Source organism: Tachysurus fulvidraco, chromosome 17 (assembly GCF_022655615.1).
Source record: "Tachysurus fulvidraco isolate hzauxx_2018 chromosome 17, HZAU_PFXX_2.0, whole genome shotgun sequence".
Lineage (NCBI taxonomy): Eukaryota > Metazoa > Chordata > Actinopteri > Siluriformes > Bagridae > Tachysurus > Tachysurus fulvidraco.
In genome coordinates this window covers 10355039-10375316 of record NC_062534.1, presented here as the reverse complement: position 1 = coordinate 10375316, position 20278 = coordinate 10355039, and the positions used below count along the sequence as shown (strand labels likewise).

At 36.7% G+C, this 20278-nt stretch overlaps 1 protein-coding gene across 3 annotated transcripts; it reads right to left on the bottom strand.

Moving 5' to 3' along the window:
• Positions 1–3545: 3545 nt before the first annotated feature.
• Positions 3546–19269, bottom strand: hdac3 (histone deacetylase 3). 3 transcript variants are annotated; one of them, XM_027135557.2, is made up of 15 exons: positions 19108–19269; positions 18647–18729; positions 18358–18500; positions 18096–18177; positions 17901–17957; positions 15770–15825; positions 15511–15644; positions 15211–15291; positions 10222–10295; positions 10060–10124; positions 9028–9117; positions 7611–7669; positions 6496–6575; positions 6213–6370; positions 3546–4269 (listed from the first exon to the last, which is right to left on the bottom strand). In XM_027135557.2, the coding sequence occupies exons 1-15, from the start codon at positions 19160–19162 to the stop codon at positions 4200–4202; spliced, it is 1287 nt and encodes a 428-aa protein (XP_026991358.1). In that variant the 5' UTR covers positions 19163–19269; the 3' UTR covers positions 3546–4199. The 3 variants fall into 3 exon arrangements, with proteins under 3 accessions (XP_026991358.1, XP_047658240.1, XP_026991359.1); XM_047802284.1 differs by lacking the exon at positions 18647–18729 and having other exon boundaries at positions 19108–19254; XM_027135558.2 differs by lacking the exons at positions 17901–17957; positions 18096–18177; positions 18358–18500; positions 18647–18729 and having other exon boundaries at positions 19108–19247.
• Positions 19270–20278: the final 1009 nt, after the last annotated feature.

The window sequence follows — 20278 nt, the reverse complement described above, 5'->3', positions numbered from 1 at the left end:
CATGATTTAAAGATCACTTAGAAAAACATCTGTGTAAGTAGAGTCTCAATATTGTAAGTAACTGTGCTCAACTAGCTGATGTAAAAGCTCTTATGCCTGCCGAAGTCAAAGTTCAGATTGTTACCATATACATTGACCCTACAAGTGCTCATGTAGTCTGTCGTCTCTTTGGAGCTGTTCGAAAACAAAGACGTTTTAGAAGAATAAATTAGCCAGTTAATATCTTTCATGATGCATGCTAAATGTATAGCTATTATCAGCTAAGGTAATGCCGTGTCCATAAGTTAATTATCACAGAAATGGCAGTGCTAACTTTAGCTTAGCTTAGCTCTCTCAGGTACAGTACGTCCTCGGAAACACAGTTCAACTCACTCCCTCGCAGCGTGGGTCATCCACAAACTCCTCAACTGGAGAAAGGAACAAGAGCGTTTTGGGAAATTAAAAGAAACAGATGTGTTATTGTTAAAGAATTTGTATTGGGATAATTATAGATGTACTGTAGAAGTAAGACTTTGCAAAATACAAGGCCAGGGAAGACACATCAATTGAGTATGGAGAATTTATACCCATGTGTCTCGATCAAAAGATGAAGAAGTGGGAATACTTATGAGGGTGGACATTGAAATGTGTGAAAACTGATGATTGGAAACCCAGTTCAGATCCCACTGTGTGTCATAGCTAGAAAATATAAGCCTATTGTAATAAAGCCTAATGTCTTTGAGCTGGGTAGCCTTGGATGACAGAACATTTGAGATAATACCACAAGCAAACACAGATGTGCTATAAGAAATGTGGCAGTTACCACATACTTCTGTAGATGATCCCCCTTTAAACGAAGTTCGTAAGGAACTCTGAGCAAACATGATGTGGGTCTAATTAAAAATTGTGTACTGGTGCAAATATCCCCCAAATTTGATTACAGACCTTGTAAAATGTTACATTCTTAATTTTGATTTGCATTTTATATAAATGGAAAATCAGACTGTGAATCTACAACCATTTATAATGAAGCTTGAAAATTACAGTTTGCAAAACAACCAGTGATATTCTTGAGACAGCTGATATCAGAACATGGTAAAAGCATAGAAGATAGAGTTGCAGATATACAAAACAAAACAAAGCCTAAAACAATGAAACAACTTATGTCATTTTTAAGCATGTGTTTTTATTGCAGAACCATTATACCTATTTATGCAATCCTCGAGGCTCATGGGAAGGGTCTACAGGGCCTCAGTGTACTTATTTGGACATCTAAAGCAGAAAAGGCCTTTGTAAGATTTGAAGCTAGCCTTGCAATCCACAACCAGATTAGATATACCAGATCCAAACAGATCATTCACACAGATGAAAAAAAGGGGGTGTATGACATCTGTATTATGGCAAGATCATGAAGGAAAATTAAGACAGGTAGACTATTTTTCGGCTAAACTGGTTCCCATGGCAGTGTGACTGCCTATGTATTTAAGATCTGTCAGAACAGCTGAAAAAGCAATCAATTGTAGAATACAGTTAAATTACCCTATAGTTCAGAAGGCAGTACTATTTCTTCTCCTTGAACAGAAAACAGCACATATGTCAGGGAATGCTCTACTGTACGAAACCCTGCAACCCTTCTTTCACAGAAGTTGATAAAGAACAGCACGATTGTATAGCAGTTGTAAATGAAATGTGCAGGTCTTGAACTGTTTGTAGGTGGCTCAGACTTCAGAACCCAGAAAACAGCTACATAAGATATGCAGTAGTCACATAATAGGAAATTGTGAAAGCTGAACCACTAGCAGGACACCCCTCTGCATAAGCAGCAGAGGTAATTGATTAATGCATGCAAATTAGGCTAAAGTGTAACCATTTACTGTATAATGATGGCAGATATGCTTTCAGAGCAGTACATGATTTTGGCACATTGTGGAAACATAAATTTACCTAAGAAGTAAGGAAACCTCTATCAAGCACAGTGGCCTGATTTCTGATCTGGATGCAGTCCTGTTAAAAAATCTAGTGCTATAGAAATGCACAGCACATACAAGGAAAATTGACTCCATTTTAGAGGGTAATGCCAAAGCGGATGCAACAGCAAAGGCAGCCACATAAAAATCCTCTATACATAAAGAAACTTTGTGTATTTTGAAAATATGTACTCCCACAGCTGACCTTGAGATCTTCAGGCACATTGCACAGCAGAAGAAAGTGCAGCATGGAGAAAAGTAGGATGTGTGTTAAGAAATAGGTTTTGGTACAGCCACAATGACAAAACATGCTTGGCAAATAAAATGTTTCGTTCTAACAACCAATGAAACTAGACGATACAGACAGTGACTAGACTAGACAGTGACTAGACACATTCTTGATTGATTATATGTCTCCAATCTCTTAAATTTTTGATATTGATTAACAATTAGTAAAATTTTGTGTAGTCGCAGGTACAATGAGCGGAATTGTGATGGAAATTTTTATAAAGAAGCTGTTTGTAAGGGTCTGACCTTCTGTGTGCAGGACTAGAAATTGGTTGTGACTAGAAATTGTTATTACCAGATATTGTTTGTATAGAATATTTGAGGGTCAGAATGAGCTGGAGATGAACTGACTCAAACAACTAAAGTATGTAACCTAGTGAGCCAGCATTAATGTATTCAACGCTAGAGATTTAAGCACTTATGTACGTCGCTCTGGATAAGGGCGTCTACCAAATGCTGTAAATGTAAACTCTAGGCATACCTTGGCAAGGATGAGATTATCCTGATCAGGAGATGATTGGGCATTGTGCATCTAGCCCTTTAATTAAGGATGTTTTCCTTCTGTGTTTGAATCATGCTTAGAAAATATCAAAGTAAAAAAATGCTTGGCTGCTTTTCTGACCTAAAGAGTCACTTGATCTTTGCAAGAAAGTTTTCAAATGGGAATATACGGTTGCCTAAATTAATTTCCTCTGCTGGTAGATGTACCTTTGAATGGATGTTGCCTAATATGAAGTGATCTCCATATAGCCCTTTTGTTTAGTTTATAACTCTGTGCTGTAGCTGTTGTAATCCACTGCCAAGAATAAGGCACATGCAACACTGAAGCCTTAAAGTGGTCATGCAACTGATTGGCCAGAATTTTGGTTTGTTGTATAATCTTAAAGGTGTACACAGTAAATCAGTGCAGTTTTGTTGCCTTCATGGAACTCGCCATTAAGTGTACAAATTTTGGGAAAGTACATTTGTGTGCATTTATCAAATTCAGGATTGAATACTGTAGAAGCAGGGGTGTTGTCAAGTAGTTTGTAAATAGAAGGAGGAGCCAAAGGAAGTAAGTTTTAAGGATCAAACACCTTGCTGAATTATAGTAATGAATGTTCTCTGTACCTGTGAGCTGCAGCAAGGATAAAAGAGGGAGTCATGAAAGCCAAAGAGAGAGCTGAGGACACAGAGCAGCATCTATAAATGCAAGTGTGTGTATTTAAACACTGAAAAGTGAAAGTAAAAAAATGAATGCCCTTCCATTGATTCCAACCTTCATTCACAGACCAGCACTCGACCCAAGCCAGAATAAAAAGAGAGGGTTGCTTCAAGAAGGGCATCCAGAGTTTTTAATAACAAATTCAAATTAAGAATCTTGCCAACGGATATGTTCACAAGTTTTGAGGATTAATTATTAAATGTGGAGTACATGCGCACTTGTGCCACACATTAAAAAAAATTCATAGCCTTACTGGATTTCCATACCACTCAGTGTAGCTAACTTCATAATTGCACCTGTGAAGACTAGTGCACAAAAATCTACCTGTTTTGGGAACATTATGGAATAACCACTTTTTTTACTTTTTAAGTATTCTTTGTAGAATATTACATCTGTAATACTTTTGTGTACTCATGTACACAAAGATTTTAAAACTGCAGTATGCCTTTTGGTAATTTTTGAAGCCAGGCCTGTTTAGTTTTGAAAGGTATGACTTTAGGTATGAATATTTCATGCCTAGTTTTAGAATTTAATATATTAAGTGTTTATACCCAGCTAAATTAACATATGAAAAATTAGTGGTAATCCTTGGTACACAGGGGAAGTGGCAAGTCAAAAAATGCTAAAACATTACAAACATATAAACAAGTTTTTTAACAAAAAAGGCAACTAGGACTGGCTATTCTCCACCTGTTACAGCATTTAGAGAATAGCCTTTTTTCAACAACAATAAAGAGATCACTTTTCGTCAAGATCGGAGTTCAGATTTCCACGTCACTCTCCTTGTCATTGTCATGGTCGCCATCATAAAATTCATTTGATGCCTCAGGCCTGTTGATCAAAACAAAAGGAGTAATCACTGTTTAAATAGTTAAATGATATGATTCATATGATTAACAACAGATGGTGTAAAGTCTATATTAGGGTGGCCCAAAGATTTCCAGCAATTTGAATGTGGGACTACGTTATCTTCACCTCGACCACACAATTGGCCTCAAGCATGAGAGGACTTGGAAATTCACTGTGAGCTGCTTCAATGACAAATTCAGAACTATTTGATGAGAGGAAGGTGAGAATGTGTAATATGGTTTATGAAAATAAGTTAGTGTTTAATTAAAAAAAAAAAGTAAAAAAAAATCTGTGTAATCTGTGTCTGTGTGGAAAGGGCTGTGAAGCAGGATTTAACCTTTTTTTCACAGAGGATTCATTCCCTTTCAAACTTATGTTATAAATATTAGCAGTTCTGTGCTGCATCCTCCTTACTTTTCTGAGATTTTCACCATTTTGACACACCACTGTAGATGGCTGAGAAGGTAATCAGCATCTATGCGTGACTGCACACATTTCACAGAATTGTCAACGGAAACCCCCATACCGGAAAAGATTACCTTTTTGCTTGCAAGTTTTGTAATGTGCAATTCATATATCCTAGCATACAACATCAAAATCTCGCAACATCGCATGTTTCTGTCTTGTGCACACTGTGCTCCCTTAAAAAATAGATGCATGATGTCCCTTGTGGTACAGGTCTGTTGTTTCACACCACTCCCCTTGTTTCTTCTAACCATCATTTACTTTCAATTCCATGCAGTTTTCTTCTCCAGCTCAGTTACCTCTCTAATCAACCTCTTCATCTGTCATCTACTGCCATCCTGGTCTCCTAGGAGACATCCTTGAAGAAATGAACTCCCTTCTCAATGTTTCCCGTTTTGACAGCACCCCTCTGGTGATTTCAACCTCCAAGATGTGACTGCTCATCATCACCTGGTATCGTTACCATGACTATCCCAATCGTGCCCAAAACCAACTTCCAAAATTTCTCTCTAACCTGTCAAAACATCCACTCCATAGCCCCTTCATCTGTAGCTTCATGCACTCTTTCATCCCTTCCTGACCCTGAGACCTTTTCCTCCTAACTTGGCCACAGACACTTTTGTGTCCTCTCTTTCCTCAACCACGGATCTCCTCTGCCCTCTGTACACCTTGGCTGTCAGATGCATTGAGCAGCAACTGAAGAGAACTAAGATCAGCAGGGGGAAAGTGCATGAAATCATTACTCGAAACAAATCTCTCCTCTTTCCATGTGCTCCTGTCCAAATTCCCCTCAGACATGACTTCATCATTGAAGCTTCTACAAAGGATCTACCTGACTGCTAAAGATGTTGCCTTCTTTTATGATGAGAAAATTATGAATTAAGAGATCTAATCAGTTATCCTGTCCTGCAATCCAGCAAAACAGAACTGCTGGTCATCCCAGATGATTCATCCTCAGTATACAATACCCTTGCAAAGCTCAACCTGCCTAAGTTCTCACACAACACTGTATTGCTGCACTCCCTCTACTGGCATCTGGAAGTTTCATGAATCCAATTCAAAACATTGACGCTTACATACAAAGCCAAAAATGGACCTTACCTCAAAGATTTTTTCACTTCTCACACTGCACCATTCTCCCTCAGATCTAGCAACGATCTATGTGGAAACCTGATTGTCATACCCACATGAACTTTTTGAAGAAGATTTAGTCTACCATTTGCTGTTACAACAACCTTCTGTTATTCTGTAAAGAAAGTGTATAGTGTATTTGTATAGTCCCTACTGACATTCACTTATACTTTGGAATTGGTGTTACTCTGCTAGCAAATCAGAGAGACACTTGATAATCATATGATTGTCAATTCTCACCCACTAGCTAGCTCTTGCCTAAGGACCAAATTGGGAGAAAGTGGTATTTTGGGAGAAATTGACATTTTTAAACAAGTGTGAAAACTTACCTGGAATAGTTCTCCTCTGAACCCCTCTCATCAGGATCAGCATCATCTGTTCGTTCATAACTCAGCAGGTCTGAGGGAACATCATGGATCTGAACACTAGGTGCGTGGTTCAGCATCTTTAAGTTCTCAAAAACAGTCTGACGAATTTGCTCCAAGTACTGTTTAGGGGTGGGGATAAAAACAACAGCAGCAAAAAAAAAAAAAAAAAAAAAAGGATCAGCACCGATTTCCCCCAACACACACTAACATTTTTCAGTTGTAATGACTAAAAATTATGCCATACCTGTCTGGAGTTCTGGTTCTCAATCCTAGTGCTAACATCTGGATGAAGTGTAAAATCAGGAGCAAAATACTCAAAGTACTCTGTATTACCAAAGGTGAAGGTGTACAGTTAAAATATATACCATCAACAAATTTTAATTCCTTAAATTCCATTCAAAATAGATTCTAAATGCATTTTCTACTAAATTTTAATTCTTTGTCACCAAAATAAATTGTTGTAATTCATCAGACTCAAATTTTTATGGATGTAATTATGTAATAAAAGATTAGATTCAACATTGAATAAATGTTTACATGTTAGGAATTTGAGGCATAAGAGCCCTGGGTTTCACCTGTGAAACCTGCAGTTGTTGTTAAAAAGGAAAAAACTAAATTAAAACTAAAAGAGCTCCAAGATCAAGTCAATCTCAAGACCTTAACTCAAGTGATCATGCATTTGAAATCCAGGAGATGAGACTGAAGGGAGAAACCACTAAACGATTTGGCTAAATGCAGTTATAGTAAGCAAGGAAATAGGCAAACTAATAATAAAGTATTATTTACTTTAACATCCTATATTTTATATCACCCAAACATTAGTTGTTCTCACACCAAACATGCTATATTAACATCATAAAAAAAAAGCTGAAACTATGTTCTCATACTCATTTTTTTTTTATTGAATCCAACCATGTTTTTCAAACCCAAATTTCTTAGTGTGTTAGCCTTGCCTTTCCACTACTTTCAGATGCACTATTCTCATTGTTACACACACATACTTCACTGTCCAGTCTAAAAAGCTTTATAAGAAAACGGATACACAGCTTTTCTGCACAATGCTGGGTTTATTTTCTAACCTAAATGGTGTCCGAATGGTATTGAATGAGTGACTGGTAAAGCTAATTAATAAGAACAGCTCAATCAATATGTTGTCTTCTGTGATCTGATAAAATATTTCATTTGATGAGACAGACAGCACATAAATTACAGATGGTGTGCAAAAGCCTCACACAGAACATACTGTACAGGCTTCAGATATAATTTCTAAAGCCCTTTCATAAGGATATTACACTAATTTAAAATCCAGGTTTGGTTCTACACAAAATGACATAAAATGTCACCTTAAAATAAACTTACCACTGTAAGGCAGCTCATCACTAATGGATTCTTCAACAAGCAAAGAAGTTTCATATGTCCTTAATTCAAAAACAGAGATACGTTATTAAAAATGGAAACACTGGAACAATAACATTTATAACTTTAAGGGACAAAGTGAGAGTTCAGAAGGAGCTCAAATATAAGAAGAGTCAGTGCAATGACAGCTACTGGAGGAGCGATTAACACAAAACAATGCGTGGAGAGGACTGAAAAACATCTCAGCTCATGAACAGAGTGGCGGAGAGGATCCACAAATAGCGATCAGCTCCGGCCAATTGAGTTGAATCTGTTTAACAGATTTCACTGTTCCTATTTCCGCTCCCACCCAGCATTCTCCCTTCCACTCTACTCTAGACTAGCAACCAACCCCCTCCCTGAACGGTCTTCACCTCATCTTTGTCCTGTCACACACACCTCTCTGGTTAGGTACTTTGTTAATCTAAGACTCAGCCTGGAGAAGGTCCCAGTCCTGAGGAAAACTTCCTGTGTGGTTCCACAATAGACTGGACTGGCTGGACAACACTGATGCTCTGTACAAGAAGAGCCAGGGTATGCTGAGGAGAGTAGGGTCCTTGAATAAATATATAGCCATATTGTCAGATTTATTTTCTTCTTATCGCCTCATATGCATGCCTGACATCATGTACATATTTTCATCAAGTCATCATGTGACTTGTGTTGTACAGTAAGGGCTGAAGTGAATATTTATTACTCTGAAACTTTCAAAGCTCCGTAGCTAACTTGTAGATGGGGCTCCAAGTTAACATTCCAGCAACGTCATCTATCCCACTCTGTCCATGATGCAAGTGCTAATTTCAGCATTTAATGTTCAGTTTTTCAACCTCACCCTCTGTCTTTGACCTTCAGGCCTGTCTGTGTCCTCATTTCTCAGCCAAGTATGGTCTCCCAAAATGCTTTGGTTCAGTCCTAAAGTATCCTGACCCCTAAAGGTAGGAGCCAAGCATGCTTGCGAACACCACACCATTTCCTCTACAAATCACTCCTCAGCCTATGCAATAGTGAGTTAACATTCATCACCTGGGGGGGTTTTTTTTTACAATAATGTACAAAGCACATTTGTTCTACAAAATTAGAACACAGAACCCAAAAAACCAAAAGTTAAAGCACAAGCTCTGGTTGAAAAAAAAAATAAGTGTCTCTCTGAATCTAATAGTTACTTGTTTATTTTAGTACCAGAACCAAATATTTTTCATAATGATTAATGCATATCAGATTTTTACAAATTAGTTCAATTACAATTTATAAAATTACAACTAAGTTTAATTAATCATAACATACAGTCAACTTAGTGTAATTATGTCTCCTGATACCGATCAGAAAGATGTAAAGTATTTGCTCAAATAGTGGTGTATTTATTTAACAAAGTGTAACCCACCAACATCTAGCCACATTGCGCACAGTATATCCTCCTCCTCCCAGCACAAGTAGAGGGATCTTGAAACTTTTCACAAACTCCACACATTCCCTGATGGAAAAATAAAACACTTTTTGCTACAGAAAAACAAAGGAATAAAAAGTAATTAATGTGGGCCCAGTACAAAAGACTTAAAAAAAAAAAAGAAAAAGAAAAGGTGCTAATTATTGCTACTTACAGCAAAAAAACAAAAAAAGTGTTGGTTCAGGTCTCATTCAGCTTCATTTGGAAAACAACCATTGTGATTACATAAATATGTGGTGGTTTGAAAAAAACCCTGTACTTAGTAAACTACAAGTCATCCTGAACTGAAATACTTGTTCCACATTTTCATATATTACTATATACTATATCTAAAGTTGTATCAAATAAAGCTCTGACTGCCCACTGAAATTATGAACAAGAAGAAAAAAAGAAAATAAAAAGAACAACATTTAAAAATTCTATTCTAACTCTGTTAAAGATGCCCTGCCCTCCTCTACATTTGTAACCGCTGTATAGAGACACATTAATGTAAAACTGAATGCATTATCTGTTCAAAGAGGAAATATGTTCCCACTCAACAGCTTCATCCACACCAGTTTCTATATCCCCACCTGAGGTAAAAAAAAAAAATCACTCATTATTTAAAAACATCCTCCTAGTCTCTTCACTTGACTGATCACTGTTAGGTAAGGAAATAATTGCTGACTGATTCACAGTAAATACTGTTACCTAATTTCCTCTTTATTATTGTCTTTCAATTAGGGTATGTTAACATTTTATAGAATTGTTTTCTTTCATCCATACAGCATGTGATGGTCCAGGGGCATTTCAAGATTTGATTACATGCTGTAGTCCTTAGGCTTGTGTTCATTTTACTATGGCATGCATTTGACTTTTGCTCATCCTGTTTCATAAGAATTTACTATATTATTGGGTGGCAATATAAGTTGTCTCTACTACCCATGCTTTACTAGGCTTTATCAATGTACTGTATTAAATTATTCTTACCCATGACCTCGTATACTGAGATTAAAGCACCCAAGTCTGTCACAGCCTAGCGAGTCCGCTCCACACTACAAACAATGTAATACATTTATGAGAATTTGCAGAGAAGAATGTTCATTTAAACTCTAACAAAATCTCTTTAAAGAAGGGAAAATTATGTTTTACCTGTAGCACAATGCAGGTTGGCTGGTAGAAGTCCACCACTTGCTTGATCACTGGTTGAAACAATTGTCTGTAACCTAACAGCATCAAAAGATGACAAAATTAATTAATTAATTAATTAATTTCCACAGAAGTCATTATCAAGGTGATATTAAAATACCAAGAACCATTTCGAACATGTACAAGAAAATGTACGTGTGTGTGTATATTTCTCCACTTGTAGCAGCTGAACTTTGTAACTCCTTCAAAGTGATCATAGACCTCACAGTGGCTTCTCTCACAAGTCTCCTTTTTGTTCAAATGCTGAGATTTGAGGATCTTTTCTTGGCAGTGATTGGCTGGTGTGGTTGACCTTGCTGATTATTGATTCAACTGTGCTGACAGTGATATCCAAACATTTGGATATTATTTAGTACCATTTCCTTAATCTATAAAGCTTTATTGTTTTCTCTCTAACATCTGTGGCATGCTCTTTGGTCTTCATTTCCCTTTATATAAACAAGACTTAAAAAAAACTGAAGCTGAAGTGGAACTGGATCTTGTAAAATGACAAAAAACAAACAAACAAACAAAAAAAACAACAACAGTAAATCCACCAAGGACTCGCTGAAAAGTAAAAAACTGAGAATTCTGGAATGGCCAAGTCAAAGCCGAGATCTAAATCCTATAGAGATCCTGTGGGGGCATTTGAAACTGTGCATGCAAGAAACTCCTCAAATCATCACACAGCTGAAATAATTGTGCATTGAATATTAATGGAAACTTTCTTCCAATTTATGTCAGAAACTGGTAGATGGCTAAAAGAAACATCTCATTGAAGTTATTTCAGTCAAAGGGGGAAATACTAGCTATTAAGGCTAATAGGCTCATTTTGTTGATTTCTTTTGTTTAATAAGTTAAACATGATTTTATTTTATGTTGATGTTTACAAGCAATTACATCATTTTCATCTCATGTACAGATTAAAACAAGGTCAGAAATTGATATGTTCACACATTTCTTAATAGAGACCTAAATATTCAATAGTGTGTCCTAATTTATTCCACATGACTTTATATAGATATATCTATCACTAAAAAATTATACTAGTATGTTCATGAAGTGCATCAACAAGACATTGTTGCCAGGAAAACTCAAGTGGAAGAGTACAAATGCACCAAAGCAAGGCTCGTAATGACAAGTCAAAGCTGTCTCAATGGCCAAGCAATGGCAAATCTTTCTCAATGGAACAACCGTGAGGGCCTGGAGAAGAAAAGCTCAGCTGGCGTGACATCTGGCAGATGGAGGGAGCGTGGCTGAGTTTTGTCATCAGAGCCACATACAACCTGCTACCCTCCCCCCAAAATCTGAAAGAGTGGCATGGAGAAGATCCTGCCTGTTCCCTGTGCCAAGTACCTGCTTCTCTAAGGCACATTTTAGCAGAGTATACTAGAAGTCTCACCCAAGGGCACTATACCAAGTACTCAGAAAGCTGGCATCAATACTGGAGTAGAAGCAAACCACCACAAACAACCTCCCACAAACATTGGCAGGACAGGTCAACCACAAATTTCCTACCAGCTTGCCAACATCAAGGGCATTGTACAACACCTAAAGATGCAAGCATCCTGCAGTCAGCACGGGATTGGAAATTGAAAGTGGACCTTGATAAGAAGCTTGCGTTTCCTCCAGAAATAGTGGCTACAACACTCTGGCCAGACATGGTTCTGTGGTCTCCAACAACAAAGCTGGCATATGTTGTGGAATTAACAGTACCATGGGAAGATGGGGTTGAAGAGGCTTATGAGAGTAAAAAGAACAAATTTCCGACCTGGCAGCTGAAGCATCCCAAAGCATCCCAAAACAGCTGGAAGACCAGCATCTTCCCAGTAGAGGTGGGATGCAGGGGAATTGTTGCAACATCTACCACCAGTTTGCTGAGAAAAATAGGGGTGTAGTGTAATTCTCTCCAACAGGCCATCAAGTCAATACCAAGTACTGCTGAAAAAAGCAGTAACTGGCTCTGGATCAAGCATAAGGACCCCAATCTGGGCAGCAAGGTAGAGACAGATAGTATGCGGTCAGGTGTAGGCCTGACTCAGGAAGAAGGACGCCCTTTCCACGCAGAGCCTATCAGGGTTATAGAGGGTATGGCATAGAGGGGGATGTACCTGGGAGGCTTGGTAAACCGTTAAGCCTTCTGGATACCATGTGGGCAACGAAACGGCGATGAGGCAGGGTGCCCACACAATGACCACAATGACATACCTTAACATCCTTTTTTCACCACTCCATACCGACTGCTTCTATTAAGAGTGTCCTACTAAAGGGGTTGAAACATCTAGTTCTATTAGCTTTAAACAAACTGTATACACTGTAAAGTGTAAATAGTAACTTATCAGTAGATTTTGATAGAACTCCCACACTATTTATTTACTTGTACAGTTGTAACTGTTACATTAACAATGCCACAGAATATAATTTTCAACGATAATGACTGGGAGAGCCAGCCAATGCTTTCCTACATATGCCCACCAAATTCAATGCTAATTATTTGAATATTTATTAATCCTCATAATTTATTATTGGTTGGATGCTCAATTAAATTAGTTGCTGGCAACCATGTTTGTTGATTAGTAACATACACATTTTAGGAGAAAATTGTTTTTATACAATAAAATATGTTTACCCCAGATACATTTAGTAATAGGTAATTAATAATTTTGCAAGCAAACTACTAGTATGATGAATTTTATAATAATGTAAATGTTACAGTATATAAAAGGCAAAAGTGGCAGAGTTTCTTAAATCCTGACATGTAGTTTACTGATCTTATGTTCAAAGGAAAAACCAAAGTCTCAGAACTAAAAGATAATTTGGGACTATCAACAGGTCCTTTTAATCGGAGTGTAATTAATCATTTTCTAATACAAGAAGGTCCATAGCCCATGCTATGCTTTATAGGTTATAAGAAGATTTTATTTTACCAAATCTATTTGGTGTTTGATCTGTAGGCAGAAAAGTGCAGCCTTACCTAGATTAGGACACTAAAAGGAGTTTGGGTGAATAGCTAGAATTTGCAGAAATAATTTAAACTCAAGTCTGAGCTTCCCCTTTGTGAGGTTTACCAGTAGTTTTCATCTTATTGTTAGCACTCTATTTACTCTTATGAAAGCTTCTCTTGATTGTTGACTTTGACACAGACATGCCTTCTATCCAACACAGTGTTTTCCCAAGGTCTTCAAGTATGCATTTTGAAATTCCGGAGCTTACAGGTGCATTCTTTCATTCTAAGACTGAGCTTAATGATAACTTGCTTCACTAGAAGTGAACACTCAATTAGAGGTCCTAAGAGCTAATAGGAACAGATTCAAAATGAAAATGATACATTTCATTTAGCATTAAGTCATTTTTCTGCTTACTTGTACATGAGATAATGAGGGAATAACACACCTGAGCATGGAACAGCGGCACCTGAGCACAACATTATACCTTCTCCAAACATTTGTGACAAAATTGGAAGCACACAATTGTCTACTTTGTAAACTGTAATTTTAACATTTTTCTTTACTGGAATTAAGAGGTTAACCCAAACTTATTCCGGCATGATAAAGTAAGGTTCCTAAAGACATGGTCTGGTTTGAAAGAATGCAAATGGTCTGTATAAAGCCATGAAAATCAACCCCAATGAACACTTTAAAAAGCAGGCTGCATGATTAAAAAGTCTGCGTGACAGGTATTTTGCCCAACATCAATTATCAACAGGAAAGTAATCTCAGTAGAGTAGAGTTTACTATAGCAGTAAAGTGAGGACCATCTCTAGAATTGTACTGGTCTACGTTTCTGGTATCTTTTGGCCATATAGTTTACAAAAAGTGATAATTCCTACACTGTTCACATAATTTGAATAGAAATAGTCTCAAATTAAAGCTGAAAGTCTGCATTCTGTGCTCATAGTTATTTACTTAATTCCAATTTCAGTATACTGTGGTAGACAACATGAGTTACACACTGGGCAAGCAAGAACTAGAGTAGTTCATAATGGAGCCAACTAAAAAACAGCTAGCAGAAAAAAAATGAGTGTATCTAAAACTCCTAAACATCTTTTTAATGTTTAGGCTTACAGCTGGTCCAGTCCTTCCTTGATCAAGTCTCCTCCTCCTAAAAACTCACTCACTCTCCCTCTGCCTTTGGCATATTCACTCAGCAATGCACCAGTGCTGTGGTGATGTGACAATAAAAGTGACTTGACTTGATTAACACTATGGAGTCATGAATGCATAGGTAAGGCCTGGAAAGGTCTGTTCACACACAAAATAGATGCACATATCAGTGCTTTGTTTAACAAATGAATATTTGTGGATGGGGCCTGCCAAGTAAGGTACACTGTGGAATGTACATAGTACTGGCTATGTATAAGAGGGACACAGAGTGTGGACAGGGCCTTTAAGAGCAGTTGCATGATTAGACCCTAAGGCACACCTTCAACCAAGTAAGAGTAATTGATGGTCCAATATACAATGTGACAACACACAATCCAACCCTCAGGAAATGTTATTCCAGGTGGTTAACCATAATCCAATTTTGGGGCACTTTAGCGAACATTAAAACATTAAACCAGCACATGGACCATTTCTATTGGCTTGGCATTTGCTGCCGTGTTAACGGGTGGTGTGCCGCATGTCATGAATGTCAGTTTGTAAATCTGCCAGCCACCACTATACTGCCATTGTGCACTGTTTAATTGGTTGAGGAATTGGGATAAGTGACATGAGTTACTGTTATTTGCAGTCTGAAGGCCTGTACATCATATAAATGCCACTTGTCTATCACATTATAATGACAGTCTAAAAAAAATCCAAAAATGGAATATATGCTTACTGTCTATTACAATTTTATTGCTGTTGTACACTGTTTACAATTTTTAATTGTAACTATTGTTTTTAACTCAAATTTCAGTGGAACAAAGTCAATATCAGCCAACTTGCAGAATAAGCTTATTGTTTAACTCACTCTGGTCATCAATCCCATCACGCAGAGGTACATTCAGGCAGTAGTAGCGGCCACTCTCAGCCCCAACTTCATACATGTCACCTGAATGACAAGAATTAAACATGTAAGTAATTACTGTACAGTATTAAATGTAATTTCACAGCTATCACATATTCAAATCATTTGGATTATTCAGACAATATACACAGTACATCATGCCTCAGCACCACAATATTCAGGATAGAAAAAGATAGATTTGTAAAATTAGGTGAACAAATTAAAAAGTTTTCGTTATCCGTATTGTTTACATTTTACACTCACCTGTTCCTGGAAAAAAATAGTTTCCGTATTTATGGAAGGACACGGTCATGACTCGATCTGTAAGATAAAAAGCTTCCTGCACCCCATCACCATGATGAATGTCAATGTCAATGTATAGCACACGTGGGTGGTACCTGTTGGTATATGATGACAGGAGGATCATTAAAAGATGCAATTAATCTTTGGGGAAATATCAGTATTTATAACGCTTATAACTCCTATTATAACAACATTCTGTGTGATTAAACTGAGGACTTACTTAAGCAGTTCAAGAATACTAATGACAATGTCATTCACATAACAAAATCCAGAAGCCTGAAACAGAAAATGATTGGTTAAGCAACTAGTGGAGTCAATTACTGTAAACTGTAAACTTTGTAACAATAGTATGTTGCACACAATAATGAAGTGTCTATCACATTTGTAGACGTTGTATAATGGTCTTTAACCATTTTACTGATAAAGCAAAAAAAAATTTCAAATTGTCTGTGTATAATAAGTATAACAACAAATAAGTATTGGTCAGGTATGAGGAAATGCAGTAAAGTAAAGAATGCTTTAAAATATGTATTTTAATTGTTTACTTAGGAACAGCCAAACTCTAAGGTGAGTTGTGGAAGACATAGGTCATACACCATGGCACTGAGCACAGCAACAAGACACAAGGTAGTTACACTGCAACAACAAGGTCTCTCCCAGGCAAAGATTTCAAAGCACACATGGGTTTGTGCTGTTCAAGCTAGTTTGGCAAATCACAAAGAATCAGGCAATGTTAAGGATTGTAGACTCAGCGGTTGGCCAAGAAAGCTGAATGTTTCAGATGAAAGACATGCAGTTTAATTGTTCATCATCTGTAGATGTCCTGCAGTGCCATCAGCAAAGAAATGGTGGCAGGTGCTCTGGACTAAGGAGTCAAAAATATATTTTTATTTACAAAATATATAAATATATTTTATACAATTAAAGTTTATAAACTTGAAAGTGCAACTGAAGGTCATGCATCCTGTAGGTTCATTCTGTATGACCAAGGAAATCAGACCATAGCTATCCGATCATGACACACAGCTACTAGGCAGTCGAGGCTCTTGTTATTTCAAAATTGGACTACTGGCCTCCCAGCTAGGTCCAAACAGATGGCTGAGCTGACACCAGTCTACTTAAGATTCCACCCAACATGGTTGTAGACTTTGACTTGATCATTCCCCCTTTCCTTAACCAATTTGCTGTCTGATTGCAGGCACCACTCTTGCAAAATCTGCCAAATGTCTTGAACTTGCATTTGTGTACAATCCTACTCACTGTAGAATCATGAATTTCAATTTCCAAGATTAATAAGTAGTAACAATTTGCATTATGTAGACAGACCTAAATGCTCTGGCAAACGTTCTGATATGATACAGGTAGTAACACTTCATGGTCATTAACTAAACTTTCATTGCATTTCTTTAGTAACACTTAATGATGGTGGAAGTAGGAAAGGTGTCATTTTCCCCACTGGGTTTACTCCTGGGGGGAAAAATTACACTGATATTTGTCAGATTTGAAGGAGTGCATGCTCTTTTTCCCCTATGACAGTATGAAACATATCAAGGTGGGAGAGGACTCGGTATAGGGCAGTACATATAGTGTTCTTGGATCTAATTTAGGTCACATAGGTTATAACGCAAAACATACTTCAGTTTCTGACTCATAGTGGAGAGTAATCTGAAAGTTAAAGAACAGGACTGCAGTTTGTTGAAGAATGCCTGGTGCAGCACTAAAATTATCACTTTTAACTTTAATAAAAATGCTCAAAAATAATTGTTCTAATTATTTTTTATTTCTAGGAATTAAAATAGAGCTCATTTTATTTTTATCAGTCAAAATCAGATTTTTATCTAGTTTTCTTTGTGAAAGAACTGATGAGGTAGTGGGCCAATCTGGCTATTTCTTCTGCTACAATTATTTTTAAACATTTTTGCAACCAAAGACATGGAGCCTAATAGATATTCTAGTAGATATAAAAGAAATGTTAGATAGAACAATTTTGTGTGAATTACATTTTTATTGAAACAATATTTTGCTGCTGTAATGGTTACAGGTTGCAACTTGATGTCAAAATATGCAATCCATACAAACCACTATAAACAATGGCAGCAAAAGTCTTTAAAATCATTTTGGTTAACATGACACCTCAGACACAAATACAGCACTCAATGTTTCAATCCATCATTTTTCATGGGTCTACAGACTTCATTAATTATTTATTATTATTTATTATCAACATTACCCTATAACAATTAGAAATTAAGCTTGGCCATTAACACTGCTTGAGCGTACAAAACATTAAATTTGATGGTATTTTTCATGTACACAGAGGGGCACTCTTGGGTACATCCTTAAAACCTTACCTCAAACTTTTTTGCATGGTGTAAGCCTCCAGCCCAGTTAATAGCAATGTCACAAATCTAAACATAATTATATTAAGTGTTATTCATTTTTAGATTTAGATTCAGTTTAGACTAACAGTAAAAACTGCATAACGAAAAGAAAAAGCAGCATGCTACAAATAAATCTTTGAGAAAGATTCAACAAGTGTATCTAACCTTATGGTTTAACTGAGTTGCTCCTTGTAATGAGGCACCAGTGTATCTGGAGCAAAACTCAAACAGTCCTGGAAAGACAGGACTACAAGCCACACAAATATGTTATGTATGCAGATGCATGTATTACACATGGAATAAACATGGAATACACATGCACACATGGTACATTAAAATGAAAATTTACTCCGTTTAAGGCTAATTAACAAGCAAACAAAGACACCATGCTACAAACTAAATATAAGACAACTCTAATCAAACCTACCAATCATCGCCTACGTTAAAGGTGTTAAGGCTCTTTGTGAAGCCCTGCATGTTGTTTGGGCTGACCTTCTGCAAAAAATCTATGTAATCTTCTGAATGAAAACGACACATATCATGCTGTGAGGCCTTGTATGGTTTGAAAACCTGTCAAAATATATATATATTTGTTTATCCTTGTGTATGGTGTATATTTGCAGTGATAACATTATCAATATTTACAGTCAGAATATTACTGTATATTATATGTTATAACTTATAATAACATAAAGGTACAAATACATCTGCTATACCATCATCTTCTTGTAAAGGCCATAATGCAAGACAAGACTGTGAGTTAGGGACAACCTATGGGGCTTCATTGGGTGTCCAGCACCTATTTATAGGGAGGAAATCGTACACATGGGTCATTTCGTGTGAAACACATAATGGTTACATAATTTACACCGCATATACTTTGCAGTCCTTAAATATTTGAACACTAAAGAAGATAGTACTTGTAGCCGTCTACCACAGTATATTGGAGTTCTAGTTGAAATTAAATAACGCATATGTGCAGAATAACTTTTTTTTATATTATAGCAACACTTTATTATGGAGTGGATACTATGTACAATGTCACATGGCGCCTTTTTAGTGTCTTTTAGAATTATCAAATATGCTTGCTCTATTTTCTCAGTCTTGCAACGATTCAGTTTCAGGACGCCATAAAGCTAATCAGTTTTGTAATGCGGTCACAAAAACAGGACTTTACCATAATGAAAGTTTCCAACATCTGGATCATAGAAATACGCCGTCCGGTTAGTCATTTCTCCTAACCTGAATGCATGAAAAATTCAAAGTAATTTCGGCCAATTTTGGATAAGTATTTCCGGTTGGCGCAGCTTTAAATCGTCATGAGGAGCGATGTACGTCATCAGTATTGGACCGAGGATACCATATGTGGAGTCCATAGATATCGGCATTCACTAAATTTCAGGGGTTTCGTTACCACGACGTAAAGTGGGCGTGTTTCTGGAGGTCTTGGAAAAACGCCCTCTTTCAAAAAAAAAAGAGCATACTACGGACAAAACAGTCATAGAGGTAGATTTATTTTAGAAAACAAATAAACAACCAAAGACTACGGTTATGGTTAGGGTTAGAGTTAGATTATCAAATAGGCCACGCCTACCCGATGACGCAATATCTGTTACACTGTTCTCAAATCCCTTGAAATAAGTGCCTGCAATCTAGGGCTGCACGATTTAGGGAAATGTCATATTGCGATTATTGAGGTCAATATTGCGATTGCGATATAATAAACAAATGGTATCATGAGTCAACTTGCTTGGTTCTAAAGGAAAATGCACACACATATTACTGCTAATGCTGAAATTTGTATTTCTCAACTAAAACTAGCAACCACAACAAACAAATGCAAAACGTTTTCAAATTAAAATATGTTTACAAAATAACATCTTTGCATTACTGCAAACAAACTTTTTTATTGTCTCAATAGTACAGCTAAATGCGTTATAGAGTTGGTGATTTCTCTATATCTCTGTGAAGACCTTTCATATGGCGCAACACTCTCAAACACATCTGTAATTATGCTGGCTTTGTAGAAGCCAACATTCTGATTTCCGTTATAAGCTTATGATGTTGTCTTTGTAGAAGCCAACATTCTGATTTCCGTTATAAGCTTATTATTATTATTATTATTATTATTATTATTATTATTATTATTATTATTATTATGTTGGCTTTGTAGAAGCCAACATTCTGATATCCGTTATAAGCTTAGCATTATTATGTTGGCTTTGTAGAAGCCAACATTCTGATTTCCGTTATAAGCTTATTATTATTATTATTATTATTATTATTATTATTATTATTATTATTATTATTATTATTATGTTGGCTTTGTAGAAGGCAACATTCTGATT

Excerpts from the sequence above, each read along its gene's own strand:
- hdac3 (XM_027135557.2), bottom strand. The coding sequence starts at position 19,162 with ATGACTAACCGGACGGCGTATTTCTATGATCCAGATGTTGGAAACTTT. Across the intron at positions 17,958-18,095 it reads CAACTCAGTTAAACCATAAG|ATTTGTGACATTGCTATTAA; the intron begins GTTAGATACACT and ends AATTATGTTTAG. Across the intron at positions 4,270-6,212 it reads TCAGAGGAGAACTATTCCAG|GCCTGAGGCATCAAATGAAT; the intron begins GTAAGTTTTCAC and ends TTTGATCAACAG.